Source organism: Cherax quadricarinatus, unplaced genomic scaffold (genome assembly GCF_038502225.1).
Source record: "Cherax quadricarinatus isolate ZL_2023a unplaced genomic scaffold, ASM3850222v1 Contig194, whole genome shotgun sequence".
NCBI lineage: Eukaryota > Metazoa > Arthropoda > Malacostraca > Decapoda > Parastacidae > Cherax > Cherax quadricarinatus.
Window position 1 is genome coordinate 46,961 of NW_027195220.1, and position 22,046 is coordinate 69,006.

The 22,046-nt window shown below is 40.2% G+C and overlaps 1 protein-coding gene across 1 annotated transcript in view; it reads left to right on the forward strand.

Annotated features, from left to right (window-relative positions):
- LOC128700943 (uncharacterized) overlaps window positions 1-22,046 on the forward strand; it is a 122,001-nt gene that overhangs the window by 24,231 nt on the left and 75,724 nt on the right. Inside the window, exon 3 of the mRNA XM_070080173.1 lies at window positions 20,399-20,545. Coding sequence (XP_069936274.1) covers window positions 20,399-20,545 — 147 coding nt within the window. The remainder of the gene's footprint in view (window positions 1-20,398; window positions 20,546-22,046) is intronic.

A 22,046-nucleotide genomic window follows, 5' to 3' on the forward strand; every position in this document is an offset into this window, starting at 1 on the left:
AAAAAACTCGCTCAATGCGGTTCGTTAGAGATGCGTCCACGTGCGGCCTGAGCCCGCCTCACTTGTTCCGTGGGTGCCAATGTTTACAAGCCAGCCACCGCAGTCGCTTCCAAGCATACAATCGGAACATTTCATATCACAGCCTTTTTAGCGATTGCACCTGCAAAATAAGTCACCATGGGCCCCAAGAAAGCTTCTAGTGCCAACCCTACAGCAAAAAGAGTGAGAATTACTATGGATATAAAGAAAGAGATCATTGCTAAGTATGAAAGTGGAGTGCGTGTCTCTGAGCTGGCCAGGTTGTACACAAAACCCCAATCAACCATCGCTACTATTGTGGCCAAGAAAACGGCAATCAAGGAAGCTGTTCTTGCCAAAGGTGCAACTTGGTTTTTGAAACAGAGATCGCAAGTGATAGAAGATGTTGAGAGACTGTTATTGGTGTGGATAAACGAAAAACAGATAGCAGGAGATAGCATCTTTCAAGCGATCATATGTGAAAAGGCTAGGAAGTTGCATGACAATTTAATTAGGAAAATGCCTACAACTAGTGATGTGAGTGAATTTAAAGCCAGCAAAGGTTGGTTTGAGAGATTTAAGAATCGTAGTGGCATACATAGTGTGATAAGGCATGGTGAGGCTGCAAGTTCGGACCACAAAGCGGCTGAAAAATATGTGCAGGAATTCATGGAGTACATAGACAGTGAAGGACTGAAACCTGAACAAGTGTTTAATTGTGACAAAACAGGCCTGCTTTGTAAGAAAATGCCAAACAGGACGTACATTACTCAGGAGGAAAAGGCACTCCCATCACATAAGCCTATGAAAGACAGGCTTACTCTGTTGATGTGTGCCAATGCTAGTGGTGATTGTAAAGTGAAGCTTTTATTGGTGTATCACTCTGAAACTCCCAGAGTGTTCAGGAAAAACAATGTCCTCAAGGCTAATTTGTGTGTGCTGTGGAGGGAAAACAGTAAGGCATGGGTCACTAGGGACTTTTTCTATGACTGGTTACACAATGCATTTGCCCCCACTGAAAAATTACCTAATTGAAAAGAAATTAGATCTTAAGTGCCTCCTGGTATTAGACAATGCTCCTGGTCATCCTTCAGACGTGGCAGAGCAACTTTCTGCAGAAATGAGCTTCATTAAGGTCAAGTTTTTGCCTCCTAATACCACTCCTCTCCTGCAGCCCATGGACCAGCAGGTCATTTCCAACTTAAAGAAACTGTACACAAAAGCTATGTTTGAAAGGTGCTTTGTAGTGACCTCAGAAACTCAATTGATTTTAAGAGTTTTGGAGAGATCACTTTAGCATCCTCAATTGTCTAAACATTATAGGTAAGGCTTGGGAGGAAGTGACTGAGGACCTTGAACTCTGCTTGGAAGAAACTGTGGCCAGAATGTGCAGACAAAAGGGATTTTGAAGGGTTTGAGGCTAACCCTGGGAATCCTATGCCAGTTGAAGAATCCATTGTGGCATTGGGGAAGTCCTTGGGGTTGGAGGTTAGTGGGGAGGATGTGGAAGAGTTGGTGGAGGAGGACGACAATGAAGAACTAACCACTGATGAGCTGCTAGATCATCTTCAACAGCAAGAGGGCAGACCTGAGGAAACTGCTCCGGAGGAGGGGATGCATAAAGTGAAGAAGTTGCCTACTTCAAAGATTAAGGAAATGTGTGCAATGTGGCTTAAAGTGCAAACCTTTTTTGATGAAAATCACCCTCACACAGCTATTGCAAACAGTGTTGGCAACCTGTATACTGACAATGTAGTGAAACACTTTAGGAATGTCATAAAGGAATGGGAGGTACAGGCCTCTATGGACAGATATGTTGTGCGACAGAGGTCCAGTGACTCAAGCTGGTCCTAGTGGCATTAAAAGAAGAAGTAACCCCGGAAAAGGACTTGCCACCTCAAGTCCTAATGGAAGAGGATTCCCCTTCTAAACACTAACACCATCAACACACTCCCCTCCTTGCATCCCATCAATCATCACCAGATCTTCAATAAAGGTAAGTGTCATGTAACTGTGCATGTCTTCTTCAGTTTGTGTGTATTAAAATTAATATTTCATGTAAAAAATTTTTTTTTGTTCATACTTTGGGGTGTCAGGAACGGATTAATTTGATTTCCATTATTTCTTATGGGAAAAATTAATTCGCCTGACGATAATTTCGCCTAACGTTGAGCTCTCAGGAATGGATTAATAGCGTTAGGCGAAGGTCCACTCTACTTTCAGTTGTTAATAAAACGTATATATACGTCCACCTGTGCAGCGTCCCGAATATTTTGATTTTTTTTTATGTAAAAAAAGAGCACTTTTTGTTTTAGCATAAAAATTTTTTTTAGGGTCAGTACTTACGGAGATATGAGGCTGCGAAGTTGGCACTTGGCGATCACCTGACGGCAACATGGAGTGCTGCCGCTTGCAGAAATTCAACATATTTACAGTTTTCTTCCATTTTTTTTTTTCATTTCCTTGGTGTTCATGATATGATAAGTGTTTCATAGTAAATCATTTGATATCAATACCAATTTTTGTTTATACACCAACATTACATATGAAATTTTTATCAAATTGTCATAAACACACATGTACACAGACAGGGGATTTTGCACATCTGGCTGAATCACACATTATTTACAACTATATACAAGTATTTACATGTCCCACTTATGTTTCTAGTACTCCACAATTCTATGATACTCGATGAAGCATGGATTCATACAGAGTGCCACCCCACACTGGTGAGAAATGAATCGTGTGTCCTTCTGCTGTTGGGGCCTTTTTTTGGTGGTAGCACACACAATACACTTTTTCTGGGCATTTTTCTTCCTTTGGGTAAGTGGTATTGGTACCAGATAGTGACGGGAGTAATTCGGTCTGGCACTTCCCCCTCTTACTGTGGTTGGGGGACAGGTTGCGGTGTGACAGATACTGGTGTGGTACCATAGTTTCTTGCTATCTGTTTGACGAGATTCAGAGAGAAGTCTGCAAAACATTGTCGTTTTCCAGTCTTTATTTCGTACATACTGAATGCATTGAGCACTGCGATGTCTACAAGGTGAAAAAACAGTTTTATATACCACTTGCGACTCCTATGCACACAGTCAACAAACCCTATCATTATGTCACTTGTCAACTAGTCACATATTGTTCGTATAGTCCACGACAGCAGCTGGCTTTACTATAGGTTCTTTGTTGAACCTGCTCAGTCTGTCTGTTTGTACCATCTCGTTTCTGTGGATGGATGACAGCAATGTCACGTCCCATTTGTCATGCCTCGTCAGTGCCATGATGTCATTAGCATGAAACGCTTGCACTTCACCTTCAATACTGCCTCCACTGCACCTTGGCATATGTTTCCTATTCCTTCTCACTGTTCCACATATATCAGTATTGTTCACATGTAGGAAATCAGCGAGCATAGGGCTTGTATACCAGTTGTCTGTGTACAATGTGTGGCCCATGTCAAGGTATGGTTCCATCAACCTGCGAACAACATCGCCGGAAATACCCAACAATAGTCTGCCATCATCGAGTGTGTTTTTCCCGGTGTATACAATTACATCCAACACAAGACCACTCTCACAGTCACACATAACAAAAAGTTTTATACCAAAGCGATTACGTTTGCTCGGTATATATTGCTTGAATGACAGATGTCCCTTGAACAGAATCAGGGACTCGTCAACAACAACAATGTTCTTGAAGGGATAAAAGTATACACTGAATTTCTGCTTCAAATACATAAAAACTTCCCGGATTTTGTATAGAAGGTCATTTCTGTTTGGCATATTTCTGTCTGAGAAGTGCAACATTCGTAGCAACAGAGTGAATCTGTTGCAGGGAAGGAGGTCACGGAAAACTGGAGTACTGATGAAGTGGTCTGTAGACCAGTATTTATGTATATTATTCTTATAGATATGTGGCATAAGCATGATACTGGCAAGGAATAAATAAATTTCAGCCACTGTTGTGTCTTTCCACCTGTGCAGCCGTGACGATTCTCCAACCTCTGCTGTGTTGTTCATGACATATTGGTAATAATTGTTTGCCTGAGTCACTATAAAGTTCATTATAGGCTCGTCAAAGTACAACTGGAAATAGTCTAACTCTGTAGACTCATTCGTTATGGGACATTCTGGCTGGATACCACTTCCACTAGCATCAAAATCACAAGGCTGTGGCACGAATATACTTTGTGTCCAGTTCCACTCACGATCACATGGTGCAGGGTGGACCTGTGGCATTGGGCGAGGGGGCCAGGAGGGACAGGAGTGGAGGCAGCACATGGTTGCGGGGATGCCGGGTGGTCCTTTGTCTGTCCACCCACTGCACCATGTGGTCCTGGCACCGTGCCACCCAACACTACTTCCTCCATCCCTGCATACTCCCCTTCGTGATCACTTTCACTATCAGTGGCTGGGGTTTTGGATCGTGACCTGCCACGACCCTTGGGGATTGCATATGGCACACTGCCTGGACATAGATAATGATGCCTAAAAGTATGTTTCACTGGTGAATAATGAACGTCACTATCACTAGATGAATCCTCGATTGGCATAAAATCAATCTCATCGTCACTTGCATCACTTTCACTAAAACACCGGAAAAATTATAGTTTCCTCTTGCGAAGTTGCCTATGGGTAACACTTGCCACTCCAGAGGTGCTTGGCCCAGGGTCTTCTGTGGCCACACTGGCCACTCCAGAAGTGCTTTTCCTAGGGTCTGCTGTGGCCACGCTGGCTACCCCAGAGGTGATGGGCTGGGGTTCATCTGGGTTATCATTGATATTTTCACTAATTCCTTGAATATTACTGGCCCCATTGGTGTCAAATCCACTGAACTCGTGATCTGCATCACTTTCCTCGAATAGTAGTGTTAATACGACGAGGCGTAAGTGAATCACGAGGATGTGCCATGATGTTGACAGAAGATGGAGCTGAATGTAACTGGTCCTACCATGTGGTACCCAGGCATCCCAGATTTTTTGTATACCGTGCACACTGAGTGTGCACACCCATTCTCTCGTGTCTAGGCGACTCAGGCCTATTGCGCTGATTTTGAACAAATGAAAAATAAAACATGTGTGTTTGGGGCGCTACGCACGTGAACGTATATATACGTTTGGACCGTTAAGGATTAAAGAGGGCAATTTTCTGTGTAATAAAACAGAAAAAAATTTAGGGTCAGTACTTATCGAGATTTAAAGCTGCGAAGTTGGCACTGGATGCTCGCCTGATGGCAACATGGAGTCCTTCCACTTGCGTAAGTGTTGCTGGTATACCAATTTTTCTTTTTGGGCCATCCTGCCTCAGTGGGGAAACTGCCGGTTTGTTGAAAAAAGAATTACAATTTGTAGTAGTTCTTGTGATTTCATAGCCAATGTTTGTTCTAACACTAATATTAAGTACTGAAATAGTACTCAAATAGTCAAACACACTGACAGGTGAACATTATCACCTGCCTTGGTCACATACTGTTGTCTAAAAATATATACGAAGTATTTATAGGTTCCAGCAATGTTTTAGACATGCTGGAGTATATATGCAACTCCTTGTGTATCGTGACAGCTTGAGAAATGATTAAACTTAGTGAACAAGGTATGTTGATGGTAATAATAATAATAATAATAATAATAATAATAATCGCTCTGGAGTGCTTTAAATGTCGGCTACCAAACCTATACAAAATATGTATGACATTTAAAGTGCTCCAGAGTGATTATTAATTAGTTATTAATAATAATTGTTATTATTAACATTGACATAACTTGTTCACCGAGTTTAATCATTTCTTAAGCTGCCAGGAGAGATGCTGAGAATGTTAACACAGATGAACACACCAGCTAACCCCTTTACTGTGAACTTCTTTTGTACTTCTTCCATTTTTTTGTTCTTTCTACAGTAAATATGAGAAAAAAATTGGGAAAAGAAAGGTATATTAGCAACATTTCTGCAGGCGGGAAGACTCCATGTTGCCATCAGGTGAGCATCCAGTTCGAACTTCATGGTCTTATATCTCAGTAAGAACCTACCCTAAATTTTTTTTGTTTGGTCTTATTGCACACGAGAAATTGCCCTCTTTAATTTAATTTTTTTTTTTTCAAAATATTTGAAGTGCTGGCAGTGAGAACGTAGATCTTTCTTTGGACAGTTAACGGGTTAATTACAATTTATAGTGATTCTTGTGATTTTATAGCCAATCTTTGTTCTGACACTAATATTAGGTACTGAAATAGTAAATTGTCACAAACACACTGACAGATGAGCATTTTCACCTGCCTTGATCACATACTATTGTCTAGAAATATATACTATTTATTGGTCCCAGCAATGCTTTAGACATGCTGGAGTATATGAAACTCCTCAGTGCACGGTGTAAGACAAGTGTCATTCCACTGCTGACAATGCAGCAGTGGAGTGACACTTGATTGTGCATTGCTCCAGTGAACCTTGGCTTTGTTTTCATTGCTACACACAAACATTTCTATCTGTCTGTCTAGTTCTGTCTGTTTGTCTCTGCTTATGTCTTCCTGTCTGCTTGTCTGTCTCAGAATGCTGCTCATGAACCAACAGGTATTACACGTGATGCAGTGTCATGTCTGATTCCTTATCAAGTGAAAATGCATATTACTTGCCAGTCATGCTTATTATGCCTTATATCTACAAGCACAGTATAGCACTTGGTCTGGAATTTTTGATTATCCTTGGTAATTTACACTACGTATGATTACTTATGTGTACCTGTGAAATAGACAGAGATAGATACAGACAGATACAGAAAGAGACAGCAAAGTCAGTCAGCCAGCCAGCCAGCCTGCCGAACATGTATTACACAAGTTCCAGAATTGTTTTCCTTTCCTTAGGCCATAGGGTATAGGATATTCTGGCAGGATGACACTACCAGTGATATCAAAATAGAAAGTGTGGCACAAATGTTGCACATGGGTTATTTTCAAAGTTTTTGATATTTCCTCAACCACTTGTGGTCACATCCATGTCAAAGCCACTAAACTCGGGGTCAACATCACTTTCCTCTTAACCCTTTGACTGTTTTGGTTGTATATATATGTCTTATGAGCCACCGTTTTTGATGTAGTATATATATGCCGACGTATATATATACTGATGTGTATACATATATATGTACTGCAAAAACCCCTCACAGTTATAAACATCTACAGAGTACCACAGTCAAACATTTATCACTTTATTGAAAAACTAGGAAACATGATTACTGATCCACACATGAATAAAGACCACCTACTACTAACAGGAGATTTCAACATAAACATACTACACGACCAGGACCCACAAGTAACCGAATTCACAAACACAATGAGCAACTGCCTATTGCTACCAGCAATATGTAAACCTACAAGAATCTCTGAGACAAGCATCTCCTTAATAGACCACATCTGGACAAACACCATATCCCCTTTAAAATCAGGCATAATCACAGACAGCACTACAGACCACTACCTAACCTTTCTCATAACTAATCTGGGCAAACTGCCACAAGACATCACTAAGGTAACCTTCAGACTACATAACGAGACAGCAGTTAACAACTTTATAGCAGCTATGAATAACATCGATTGGCAAAATGAGCTTGAAACTTATACAGATATGAATGAATATAAATAATTTTCTAAAAAAAAAAAGCCCAATGCCTCTATAACAGACATTGCCCCAGAAAAACTAAACAGATCACAGCAAAGAGACTGAATAATCCCTGGCTAACACCAAGCATCCTCAAATCCATTAACACAAAGCACAAATATAAAACAGTATAGAATGGGTCAAATAACTAGAGAACAGTTGAAAAGTTACTCGTCAGCACTTACCAGCCTGATAAGGTCAAAAAAATTGTATTATGAAAATAGATTACATAACATCGAAGGTGATATGAAAAAAACCTGAAAAAAAACTATCTGAAATTCTTGGAACTAAAGTTATCCAAAAACAAAGCAATCAAACTAACAAAATCAGATGAACCCCAACTCACTCCAACCGAAACAGCAAACAGACTTAATGTTTTCTTCTCCATAAGAAAAAAATATAGCAAACAAAATACCAAGCACAAACACCCGTCCATCAGACTAACTCATAGGTACCTACCCAAATACGCTATTCCTAGCTCCAACCAACCCCATTGAAGTTATGCTCATCATAAACACCCTTAAAAACAAGGCAGGAAACATAAACAACTTGCCTGCTTTTATGTACAAAAAAGCTTCTCAAGTATTGTCACCAATTATTGGAACGCTCTTTAACAAATCCATTGAATCATCTACCTTCCCAACAATCCTCAAAATAGCGAGGGTCACTCCGATCCATAAAGGAGGTGACCAAGCTGACTTGAATAACTATAGACCAATATCAAACTTACCACTGCTCTCTAAAATCTTTGAAAAATTAATTCATAGATGGATCTATTCCTACCTCGTTTCACACAACATATTAAACCCTTGTCAGTTTGGATTCAGGAATAATAAAAGCACAAATAATGCTATCATACACATGCTAGAACTAATATATACCGCACTTGAAAAGAAAGAAGTCCCGCTGGGCCTTTTCATTGATTTACGTAAAACTTTTGATACAGTCGACCATGAACTGCTGTACTCCAAATTAATGCACTATGGTATCAGAGGCCACTCCCTCAACTACCTAAAGTCATACCTTAGTAACAGAACTCAATATGTATATGCAAATAATGCAAACTCTTCCACCCAACCACTCACAGTAGGAGTCCCACAAGGAAGTGTGCTTGGATCACTCCTCTTTCTCATCTACATCAATGATCTATCGAATGCATCATGGCTACTCAAACCCATATTTGCAGATGACACTACATATGTCTTTTCCCACCCAAACAGTCATACTAGCAAACAGTCAGTGCTGAATTACAGAAAATATCTGCCTGGATATTGTCTAACAAACTTACCCTGAACACTGATGAAACCTATTTCATTCAATTTGGAAACAAAGCTGCAAATGATCCAGTTAACATAACGCTAAATGGATCATCAGTCACAAGACTCGGAGGGAAAATTCCTAGGTATCCACCTTGACAGTAGCCTTAAGTTCCGGACACACACACAACAAATCACCAAGAAAATCTCCAAGACCGTAGGCGTACTATCAGAGATAAGGTACTACGTTCCATGATCAGCTCTCCTGGCACTGTACCTTTCACTCGTATACCCTTATCTTACATATGGAATTTGTGCATGGGGATCAACAACATCCAATCACCTAAAACCCCTAATAACCCAGCAAAAAGGCAATAGTAAGAATGATAAATTCCCACTCCCACCACCATTCTCCACCAATTTTCAAAAGTCTGAATCTGCTCACCGTTAAGAACATCCATACTTATTCATGTGCCTACTACATACACAGAACAATACACGCAAATATAAACCCCCCACTCAAACTTCTCCTCACCATCTTAAACAGGACACATGACCACAACACAAAAGACAGATCTCTTTTTGATATACCTCGTGTCCATGTCACACTGTGTAAGAACTCGATGCACATAAAGGGCCCCAAAATATGGAATTCATTATCAGAAGATATTAAAGTAACCCGGTCTGAAAATCAATTTAAGACTCTTCTCTAAAGCCACTTAATCACCCTAGACTAAATGCTAAATACTCAGTGCACACTTACTCGCCTATGTACTCCCACATCATAACTGAAACAATCACATTGAACCTTTTATCCATTGTTGACAGGAATATAATTGAATCATTGTTTTCACAAAAGGATTTTAGAATATAAATATATCTTTGTATTATACAAATTTTGATTCATTTATAATTATTATTCTACTGTACAACTATGAAATAATTACTATTCTACTGTACAACTATGATATACTCCTTAGTATTGAGTAGACTGTAAGCCAATAATGTTAAGTTGGCCCATAATGCCTAGGCATAACAGAGGCTCTTTGCATTGCAACCCACTATTGTAAATACAAAATCTCAATGTACTGTTTGCAAAGACATAAATAAATAAAAATAAGATAAATAAATTCTAGCGGCTTCAAATCAAGCAGGAGAAAGCTGTTAGGCCCACATGTGAGAGAATGGGTCTGTGTGGTCAGTGTGCACCATATAAAAAAAAATCCTGGAGCACGCAGTGCATAATGAGAAAAAAAAACTCCAACCTTTTTTTTTAATTAAAATGCCGACTTTGTGGTCTACTTTCATATAGTATTTGTATTCTCGTTTTCTTGGTCTCATTTAATAGCATGGAAAACATATTATAGAAATAGAGGTGATTTTGATTGGTTTTACTATGAAAAGAACCTTGAAATGGAGCTCAAAGTAGGGGAATTGTTTGATTTTTGCCAATGTTCAAAAGTAAACAAGTGATGTCATTTTCCAATAAATGTCCAACTAGCCATTCTGATATGCAGTCATGAATGGGTTGACATTATTTATATAATTATTACAATATTGCAGTAGTCTGCATAACAGTAAATATTCTATTTTTTGTTTGAATAAAAATTCAAAATAGAAAGCAAGAGGAATATCAGAGGGGCCTGGAGACATGACTGATGAACAAAGAAAATGTTATTTTAGTCAGGAATGTCTGCACTGTTCATTCTGGACCCTATTTCGAAATTGTCATATTTTTTAATTTTTGTGAAATTGGCCAAATTGCAAATTTCTCACCATGTTATTGGGTAGTTGAAATTGGTAAATGGGCAGTTTCTTGTGCTCAATCGATAGAAAAAAAAAATGGAGTTCTAAAGAAATAGCTATGAGTTTGGTCGACTGGAACAATGGAATTAGCCGAAAATAGGGCTCAAAGTGGGCGAAATTGCAGATTCATAAATATCGCCCAGGTCGCTAACTTTAAAAGAGTGTAAATCCATCAGTTTTCCCATCAAATTTCGTTCTCTTGGTGCCATTACTATCGGGAAAAGATTCTCTATCATTTCATGATTTTTTTTTTGGGGGGGGGGGGATTTGCAACACCAGGAGACACCTCAGGATTTGGGGTTGAGACAGTCAAGGGGTTAAAATGGAAGTATTAATACATGGCATCAGTGAATCCCAGGTGTTTCATGCTGTTTGCTCTTGCTGGTGCTCCCACCAGGTACTAAGTGGGCCCAGATTTTTTTAATACTGCACGTACCGAGTGTTAAGACCCATTCTATACTGACCTGGCAACTCAGACCAATCGTGTCAAATTTGGAGGCAAAAAAAATAAAATGTTGATATACATTTGGAGTGGTAGCGGTAACAACGTAGATCTATCTGCATTTGGAGACTGTTAAGGGGTTAAGTGTGGGTGCTCCCTCCCATTCTCAACCTCACACTCAGTTGCTCCTGCATCACTTTGCTTTTCATCAACTGCACTACACTTTATCTGGTTTGTACTTCCAGACTTAAATGACAGCAATCATTTTCCAATTCCAGTTCTCTAAATTAATAACAACAATAGTAGTTATTATTATATGTTACGTATTAATAATACAGTGGTCCCTCGTTTTTCGTAGTTAATCCATTCCTGGAGTTGCTACTATTATCGAAATCTACGATTTTCGAATCAATTTTCCCCCATAAGAAATAATGTAAATAGAATTAATCCGTTCCTGACACCTAGAAATATTAAAACAAAAAATTTTTTTACGTGAAATATAGATGTAGTACATAAACAATACAATGAGAAATGATGAATGAAACATTAACAGCATAACACTTACCTTTATTGGAGATTCTTCTTAGTGTATGAGAGACTGGAGGAGGAGAGAGATTGGATTGTTTACAGTTTGGAAGGGGAATCCCCTTCAAGCAGCACCTCAGGTACCAATTGCTTTTCTGGGGTTGCTTCTCTTCTCTGTTTCTTAATGCCACTAGGTCCACCTTGAGTCACTGGAGTCCTGTCTCGGAAAATAACTGTGGAGAGAGCTCTGTTTCTGTCGTCTCTTTAACACTTCTCTAAAATGGCCCAAGACTTTGTCACTGTACATGTTGCCAACATGGCTTGAAACAACCTTGTCAGGGTGATGTTTCTCCATAAAGCTTTCCATCTTACCCCACATAGCAAAAATCTCTAATTTCTGAAGAAGGCATCTTCTTCCATCTCTCTTCCTCCTCCTCTGCAGCAAGATTCTGAGCTGCGATCTGTTGCTGTTCCTGCTGAAGCTCTTGCAGCTCCTCAGTGGTGAGCTCTTCGTTGTGGTCTTCCACCAACTCTTCCACATCCTCCAAACTCGCATCCAACCCCATGGAACTCCCCAGTGCCACAATTGATTTAACAACAGACACAGGCTCATCAGGGTCAGTCCCAAACCCTTCAAAATCCCTCTTGTCGACACAATCTGGCCACAATTTTCTCCAAGCAGAGTTCAAAGCCATGGTAGTCACTCCCTCCCAAGCCATACCTATAAGGGTTATGCAGTGGAGGATGCTGAAGTGTTCTCTCCAAAATTCCCTTAGGGTCAAGTGAGTGTCTGTGGTCAGTCAAGCACCTGTGAAACATTGCTTTGGTGTAGTTTTTTTTTAAAGTTTGCAATGGCCTGCTTGTCCATGGGCTGGAGGAGAGGAGTGGTATTCGGGGGCAAGAACTTTACTGTGATGAACCCAAACTCCTCGAAAATTAGGTCATCCAAGTTTGGAGGATGAGCAAGTGCATTGTCCATTACTAGCAGGTACTTGAGATCCAATTTCTTTTCCAGCAGGTAATTCTTCACACTAGGGCCAAACACTTCATTGAACCACTCGACGAAAATTTCCCTCGTGACCCATGCCTTACTATTAGATTTCCAAAACACACGATTTACCCTTCATAACATTGTTTTTCCTGAACACTCTGGGATTTTCAGAATGGTACACTAGTAATGGCTTCACTTTGAAATCCCCACTAGCATTAGCACAGAACATGAGCGTCAGCCTGTCTTTCAAAGGCTTGTGTCCTGTCATTGCCTTTTCCTCCTGTGTAATGAAGGTCTTCTTTGGCATTTTCTTCAAAAGAGGCCTGTTTCTTCACAATTGAACACTTGTTCAGGTTTGTCCTTCAGCCTCTATGTACTCCTTGAATTCAGCCTCTATGTACTCCTTGAATTCATGCACATATTTTTCAGCCGCCTTGTGGTCCGAACTGGCAGCCTCACCATGCCTTACCACACTGTATGCCAGTACGGTTCTTAAATCTCTCAAACCAACCTTTGCTGGCCTTAAATTCACTCGCATCACCACTATTTGCAGGCAATTTACCAGATCGTTGTGCAACTGCCTAGCCTTTTCACAAATAATCGAAGTCGTAAGAGTATCTCCTGCTAATTGTTTCTCGTTTATCCACACCAATAATAACTTCTCAACATCTTCGAGTACTGGTGATCTCATTTTTGTCAGCATAGTTACCCCCTTTGCAACAACAGCGTCCTTGATTTCCTTTTTCTTGGCCACTATGGAACATATGGTTGTGTAGGGTTTCTTATACATCCTTGCCAGTTCGGCTGCACTTGTGCAACTTTCATATTGTTCAATGATGTTTTTCTTAAATTCAATTGTATTTCTCACCTTTACCACAGGCTTGGCACTAGGAGCTTTCTTTGGAGCCATGGTAGCTTATTTAGTAATTGCAAGCACTAAAATGAGTGGAATATTATGAAATATTTCGTAGGAGCACATGAGGGGACCTTCACTCACTGGTAAACAATGCCAGACTGGCTGGGTAGGGAGGCCGCCCCGGCTCACACCATGCATACACGTCCCAGACGAACTACTATTCACGAGTCAACCTATGATTAGCGAGCCCATGTTTATACGAAAATATCCCTATGATTTCCGAAATCTATGATTCCCGAGAACTACAAAAAACGAGGGACCACTGTAGTAATAATTATTATAATACGTATGTACTAATAATCATTTTAATAATAATAATAATAATAATATAATAATAGTGGACCCCCGCCTTACGATATTAATCCTCTCATGAGAGCTCATCGTAAGACGAAATTATCGTATGGCGAATTAATTTTCCCCATAAGAAATAATGGAAAACAAATTAATCCATGCAAGACACCACAAGGTATGAAAAAAATTTTTTTTACCACATGAAATATTAATTTTAACACACAAACTTAAGAAGACATGCACTAAGAATACAATACATGACACTTACCTTTATTGAAGATCTGGTGATGATTGATGGGATGGGAGGAGGGGAGTGTGGAAGTTATTGTTTAGAAGGGGAATCCCCTTCCATTAGGACTTGAGGTATAAAGTCATTTTCTGGGGTTACTTCCCTTCTACTTTTAATGCCACTAGGACCAACTCGAGTCACTGGACCTCTGTCGCACAACATATCTGTCCATAGAGGCCTGCACTTCCCGTTCCTTTAAGACTTTCCTAAAATGGGCCATAACATTGTCATTGTAATAGTCACCAGCACGGCTTGCAGTAGCTGTGTCATGGTGATTTTCATCCGCAAAGGTTTGCAGTTCAACCCACTTTGCACACATTTCCTTAATCTTTGAAGTAGGCAACTTTGTCAATTTCTCTCTCCCCTCCTCCGAAGCAGTTTCCTCAGGTGTGGTCTCTTGCTGTTGATGATATTGCAGCTCTTCAGTGGTTAGTTCTTCATTGTCGTCCTCCACCAACTCTTCCACCTCCCCACTAACCTCCAACGCCAAGGACTTTCCCAATGCCACAATGGATTCCACAACTGGCATAGGCTTCTCAGGGCTAGTCCCAAACCCTTCAAAATCCCTTTCTTCTACACATTGTGGCCACAGTTTCTTCCAAGCAGAGTTAAAGGTCCTCTTAGTCACTCCCTCCGAAGCCTTACCTATAAGGTTTACACAGTTGAGGATGCTAAAGTGAACTTTCCTCTTCAAGGGGGGCTCCTTGGCGTGGTGAAGAGGCTCTTGGTCTGAGGAATTAGACCTGTCGGTCTCCTTCATCAGACCGAACCTAATTACCCCCCAATCCCCCCTTCTCTATCCCATCCTCCCCATCCTCCCCTTTTTCCTTTCCTCCTCCTCCCCACCCCTCCCTTTTGCCCTTCCTCTTTTTGACCTTCCTCTTTTTGACCTTTGGGATTTTTCCCACAGGCGTGCTAGTTCCTAGGTAGGGGAAAGGGTACCGGGGTTCATCCCATTCCTTTGAGGTTCTTGGCGGTGGCGTAGTTAGCCGTGGAATCTGGATCGCCTTGGGATGTCCTGATCCCTCTCCGGTATCCCGGAGGGTGGCTTTGGGTGTCTTTCGGGCAACGGGTGTATCTCTGGAAGCCACCTTTCAGATTATTGGGGTGGTGGCTGAAGGAGGTATGCTTTGTGGCGGATATCCGGCCGCCCTCTCTTTTGTCCACCGAGGTAGCTCGGCAGATGTGAGGTTGCTATCCTGGATTGCTGGTTTACTGGCATGAAGGGTAGGGTATGGCACGGGTTCCATGCTGCATCTGCACTACTTGGGGTGCTGAGGTCCTCTTGGGCACGGAGGGAGATTTCTGGCCCTTTCATTCCTCCTAGGAACTATCCCTCCCTGGTCCCCCCTTTTTTTATTCTTTTTTTTTTTTATTTTTTATTTTTTTTTCTTAAAAACAAAAAGAAAGAAGTAACCTAACAATGGAGTACCCAATCCATGACCCCACTACCCCCGGGCCCCTTACTGTTACTGCACCCCGTTCTGACCTTGCCTCGTCTTTTGGCCACTCTTCGGACATTCCTAAGGCCCTTGTACCTCTTGCTGGTGTTTCGTCACCCGCTTCAGGTGCTGGGGTTTTGACTGACTCCTTCGATTTGTCTGACCTCCGCTCTCCTTTGACTATGCTTCCGGCCTCTCCCTCTATGGTGCAGTGATTTTCGAATTGCCAGCCCGTCCCACGTTGGACCGACTCTGGTCCCACTTCTAAATGCCAACGACAATCTCCTGACAATGTTACTTTGTTACCTTCCCATTCTACTCGGAAAAGACAAACACGTCATGCACTCCCTCTCCACACTGTTTCAGACCACACAATGGACTAAATTCTTTAATTTAAGACAGACTTCTTCTACTGCCTATCTTTCCGACCATAGTATTGGCAAAGCGCTCCTACGCCATGTTGGTAGAGATATTTCCTTTCATGCTCTTAAGAGTGGTACGCGCATCCTTTGTGGATCGGAGTGACCCTCACTATTTTGAGGATTGTTGGGAAGGTAGCCGATTCAATGGATTTGTTAGTGTTGCAATAATTGGTGACAATACTTGAGAAGCTTTTTTGTACATAAAAGCAGGCAAGCTGTTTGTCTCCTGCCTTGTTTTTAAGGGTGCTTATGATGAGCTTAACTTCTATGGGGTTGGTTGGAGCTAGGAATAGCATATTTGGGTAGGTACCTATGAGGTAGACTGATGGACGGGTGTTTGTGCTTGGTATTGTGTTCACTAGATTTTTATCTATGGTGGAGAAGAAAACATTGAGTCTGTTTGCTGTTTCAGTAGGTGTGAGTTGGGGTTCATCTGATTTTGTTAGTTTTTGTTTTTGGATAACTTTTTATTTCCAAGAATTTCAGATAGTGTTTTCTAGTTTTTTTTTAATATCACCTTTGATGTTATGTAATCTATTTTCATAATACAATTTTTAGATCATCTTATCAGGCTGATAAGTGCTGACGAGTAACGTTTAGACTGTTCTCTAGTTATTTGACCCATTCTGTACAGTTTTTCATATTTGTGTTTTGTGTTAATGTATTTGAGGATGCTTGGTGTTAGCCAGGGATTTTTCAGTCTCTTTGCTGTGAGCTGTTTAGTTTTTTGGGGCAATGTTTGTTATAGAGGCTTTGGGCTTTTTTTAGAAAATTATTTATACATTCATTCATATCTGTATATGTTTCGAGCTCCTTTTGCCAATCGATGTTATTCATAGCTGCTATAAAGTTAACTGCTGTCTTGTTATGTAGTCTGAAGGTTACCTTAGTGATGTCTTGTGGCAGTTTGCCCAGATTAGTTATGAGAAAGGTTAGGTAGTGGTCTGTAGTGTTGTCTGTGATTATGCCTGATTTTAAAGGGGATATTGTGTTTGTCCAGATGTGGTCTATTAAGGAGATGCTTGTCTCGGTGATTCTTGTAGGTTTAGATATTGCTGGTAGCAACAGGCAGTTACTCATTGTGTTTGTGAATTCGGTTACTTGTGGGTCCTGGTCGTGTAGTATGTTTGTTGAAATCTCCTGTTAGTAGTAGGTGGTCTTTATTCATGTGTGGATCAGTAATCATGTTTCCTAGTTTTTAAAACAAAAATCAGTAGCACCTGAAGTAGTCAGTAGCACCTAGATTTATGAATAAGACTCTGTAATTATTCTGAAACTTATAAAAATTTGAAAGAAAAAGGGACTATTACAGAACAGATAATTCAGTTATACACTTAAGCATCTTATAGCACCTTAATTATTTCATCAAATGTTAGTTTATGAACTACAGTAGATATTTACAACTAGAATAAAGGAGCTAGTAAATATAATAAAAGAATGTATTAAAAAACAAGGATGTATTAAAATAAAATCAATAGCACCTGAGGTAGTCAGTAGCACCTGAGGTAGTCAGTAGCACCTGAGGTAGTCAGTAGCACCTGAGGTAGTCAGTAGCACCTGAGGTAGTCAGTAGCACCTGAGGTAGTCAGTAGCACCTGAGGTAGTCAGTAGCACCTGAGGTAGTCAGTAGCACCTGGAGTATTTTAATAAATGTCACTATATGGTCAAGAGGGAAAAAAATATTAGATCTCCAGAAAGTTGCTCTTTAATTGTTGTTAGAACTATGAGTATAGCAATTACTGAATAAAGGGCAGTACAATGTACTGGTATATAAAGGGACTAAATTAAGTAGTGGTAAAAAAACAATGTTTAAATAGATTGACTCTGATATGAAATTAATCTGAGAGTAAGATTTGCCTTATAACAAAGTTTGAGCAATTAATATCACTAAAGAAATATTTGAGGTAGTTGATACTAGCTAGTGGACGATGGTACCAGGAACTGCACTGAAGTGTTGTAGGAGGATACACTAGTTTGTTATTTATAGTTTAGGTGCAGAAGGAAAATTAGGTAAGATTATAGAAGAATTATAACAGTGCTTAAGTAGGAATAAATGGTAATACAGAAATTATTAAAGAGTAAGTATCTTATTAACAAGTAATAAATTGTGAAAGGGAAATCTGGGATGCTTAACCCTTTGACTGTCACAAGCCCCTTTCTGAAACTGTCATTCTATGTCGCAAAATTTTTTCCCGATGGTAATGACACCAAAAGTATGGTATTTGGTTGAAACCTCATGGAATTACACTCCCACAAAGTTAGCGGTCTCGGCGATATATACGCATCGGCAATTTCACCGGCTTTGAGCCCTGTTTTTGGCCAGTTCCGTTGTTCCAGTTGACCTAACTCATAGCTATTCCTTTAGAACTCCATTTTTTCTATCAGTTGAGGACAAGAAACCGCCCATTTACCAATCTGAACTACCCAATAAAGTGGTCAGAAATTGGCAATTTGACCAATTTCATGCAAATTAAAAAAGATGCCAATTTCAAAATAGGGTCCAGAATAAACAATGTAGACATTCTTGGCAGTAAAATAACATATCCTCTGTTCATTAGTCACGTCTCTAGGCCCCTCTTATATTATTATTGCTTTCAATTTTGATTTTTTTTCATACAAAAAAATAGAAAATTTACTGTTATGCAGACTACTGCATTATTGTAAAAATGGTTTAAATAATATCAGTGCACTAGTGAAAGAATATTAGACGTGTGGTGTGATTTGCTTTCTCTTGAATATTGGTAAAAATCGAACATTTCCGCTACTTTGAGCCCAATTTCAAGGTCGTTTTCATTGTGAAACTAATCAAAATCATCTCTATTTCTGCAATATGTTTTCCATTTTATCCCGTGAGACCATGAAAACAAGAATACAATGATAAATGCTATATGAAAATACACCTCAAAGTCCACGTTTTAATTAACCCGTAAACGGTCCAGACCTATATATACATTTTTACCGCTAGTGCCCCAAACGTGTATATATACGTTTTATGTGTCCTACATTTAACATTGCCACGATAAGCCTGAGTCACCTAGACATGTGAGAATGGGTGCGAGCACTCACTGTGCACCATATTAAAATAATGGGGGATGCCTGGGTATCATATGCTCTTTTTTCCTATTAACCCTTTGACTGTTTACGCTGTATAAATACGTCTTATGCGCCACTGTTTCTGACGTATATATACTCAATAATTCTAGCGGCTTCAAATCAAGCGGGAGAAAGCTGGTAGGCTCACATGTGAGAGAATGGGTCTGTGTGGTCAGTGTGCACCACAAAAAAAATCCTGCAGCACACAGTGCGTAATGAGAAAAAAAAAAACTAATCGTTTTTTTGGATTAAAACCCCGACTTTGAGGTGTATTTTTATATAGTATTTATCACTGTATTCGTGTTTTCATGGTCTTAGGTGATAAAATGGAAAACACATTACAGAAATAGAGATGATTTTCATTACTTTGACGGTGAAAACGACCTTGAAACCGAGCTCAAAGTAGCGGAAATGTTCAATTTTTACCAATGTTCAGGAGTAAACAAATCACACCACATGTCCAATACACGTCAACTGGGGAGTCTAATATTCTTTCACTAGTGCACTGATATTATTTATACCATTTTTACAATAATGCAGTAGTCTGCATAACAGTAAATTTTGTATTTTTTTTTGTATAAATAAAAAATCAAAATAGAAAGCAATAATAATAATATAAGAGGGGCCTAGAGATGACTAATGAACAGAGGATATGTTATTTTAGTGCCAAGAATGTCTACATTGTTTATTCTGGACCCTATTTTGAAATTGGCATCTTTTTTAATTTGCATGAAATTGGCCAAATTGCCAATTTCTGACCACTATATTGGGTAGTTCAAATCGGTAAATGGGCGGTTTCTTGTACTTAACTGATAGAAAAAATGGAGTTCTAAAGGAATAGCTATGAGTTTGGTCAACTGGAACAACGGAATTGGCTGAAAACAGGGCTCAGCTGGCGAAATCGTCGATACGCATATGTCGCCGAAACCGCTAACTTCACAGGAGCATAATTCCGTGAGTTTTCGACCAAATTTTGAACTTTTGGTAGGAAGGTGTAGGGGATATTCTAGGAAGGGTGGAAGGAAGGTGTAGGGGATATTCTAGGAAGGGTGGAAGGAAGGTGTAGGGGATATCCTAGGAAGGGTGGTAGGAAGGTGTAGGGGATATTCTATGAAGTGTTAGAATGTCACTCACACCCTTTATCTAAGATATAAGACTTGAACCCTCAACAGAAGTGTTCAAATGTAGATTAGTGGTTTTCAAGGTCTAGATTGTTGCTGACATTCATCATTAATGTTTGTGTTGGTGATGACAGGTGCAGGAGACTATCAAGAAGGCTCTGGACATGATGATCACAGAGACAAGTACCACAGCTGTCCCCATCATCCTGGGAGACTGTGGCTTCAGCATCATGGAGAAAGTTATGAGGATCGTTGGTGAAAATCCTCTGAAGAAGTTAACTGTAAGTCTGTGTGTTATCACCAGTTATTGTAGTTAATATACCATTGATTAATAGACCATTGATTACTACGGTAGTTACATTCCTGAAAATTCAGTGTAAGATGAATCCATTTTAAAGGAACTGAAGAACTTGTGGGAAAAATAGGTTTACAATCCTAGGATCCCCCCAAAAAATTGAATAACTTTCTTTTTTAGGTCTCCAAATCTTACAAAATAAAAATGTAATTGTTGTTCATTGATTTAGGTATTTTTTTTCTATTGCTTAAAACTACAAATGCCACAGAAATAATGTTTATCTTAAATTGTGGGTGATTGGGAAGGGAGTGGAGAGGTTTGTTGTGGTCCTATTGGGCTGAGGTGGATGATAGTCAAGTCAGTAGGTCAGTCCAGCCAAATGAGGAAGCCAAGTCAGTAAGTTTGTCAGTGAAATCAGTTGGTATGGTCAGTGAAGACAGTAGAGTCAGTAACAGTTTATTCAGGTACACAAACACAATTACAGTTAAATTATCATACGTAGCAGCGTATGTAAATACTGCACGTTGTGACTGGTATGCAGGAATCAACCAAGTTAATTCTGAACACACATGACTCGTATAGGACACGTACTTAAGGACCAGGGATTGTAAACTAGTCAAACGGGTATTACACATGTTGTAGAATTTTTACGTCTGAGAAAGTGGGAAGATACAGCTGTGGCCGAAATGTGTATTACTTGCAGCAGTAATGCTTATGCCTTGTATAAACAAACACAGTATAGCACCGTGACTTGTTTGGGTTATCCTAGGTAATTCACACTATGTATGATTACTTACGTGTACCTGTGCCTAAATAAGCATAGTCCTTGATTCTGTTCTGTCATTCAAGCAATTATCTTTGCTTGCTATATATTTCTTGAGGGACAGGTGTCCTTTGAACAGAATCCTGGACTAAGTAAGTTAGGCACAAGTATAGTTGTCATACATAGTGTAAATTACCTAGGATAACCCAAAAAAAGTCAGTGCTACACTGTGCTTGTAGCTATGTAGCGTAAGCATGAATGTGGCAGTACACATTTTGGCCACAGTTGTATCTTTCCAATTCTGCAGATGTGACAGTTCTGCAACTTGTCACAACTGTTTGAAAGTCTAGCTGACTATCAGGTTCATGAAAGGCTCTGAACAAAGACAGACAGCTAGCCAGCCAGCCAGAGTCAGCCAGTCAGTCAGCCAGAGTCAGCCAGTCAGTCAGCCAGTCAGCCAGCCAGAGTCAGCCAGCCAGAGTCAGCCAGCCAGCCAGCCAGAGTCAGCCAGCCAGAGTCAGCCAGCCAGCCAGCCAGAGTCAGCCAGCCAGAGTCAGCCAGCCAGCCAGCCAGAGTCAGCCAGCCAGCCAGCCAGAGTCAGCCAGCCAGCCAGTCAGTCAACCAGCCAGCCAGCCAGCCAGAGTCAGCCAGCCAGCCAGCCAGAGTCAGCCAGCCAGAGTCAGCCAGCCAGCCAGCCAGAGTCAGCCAGCCAGCCAGCCAGCCA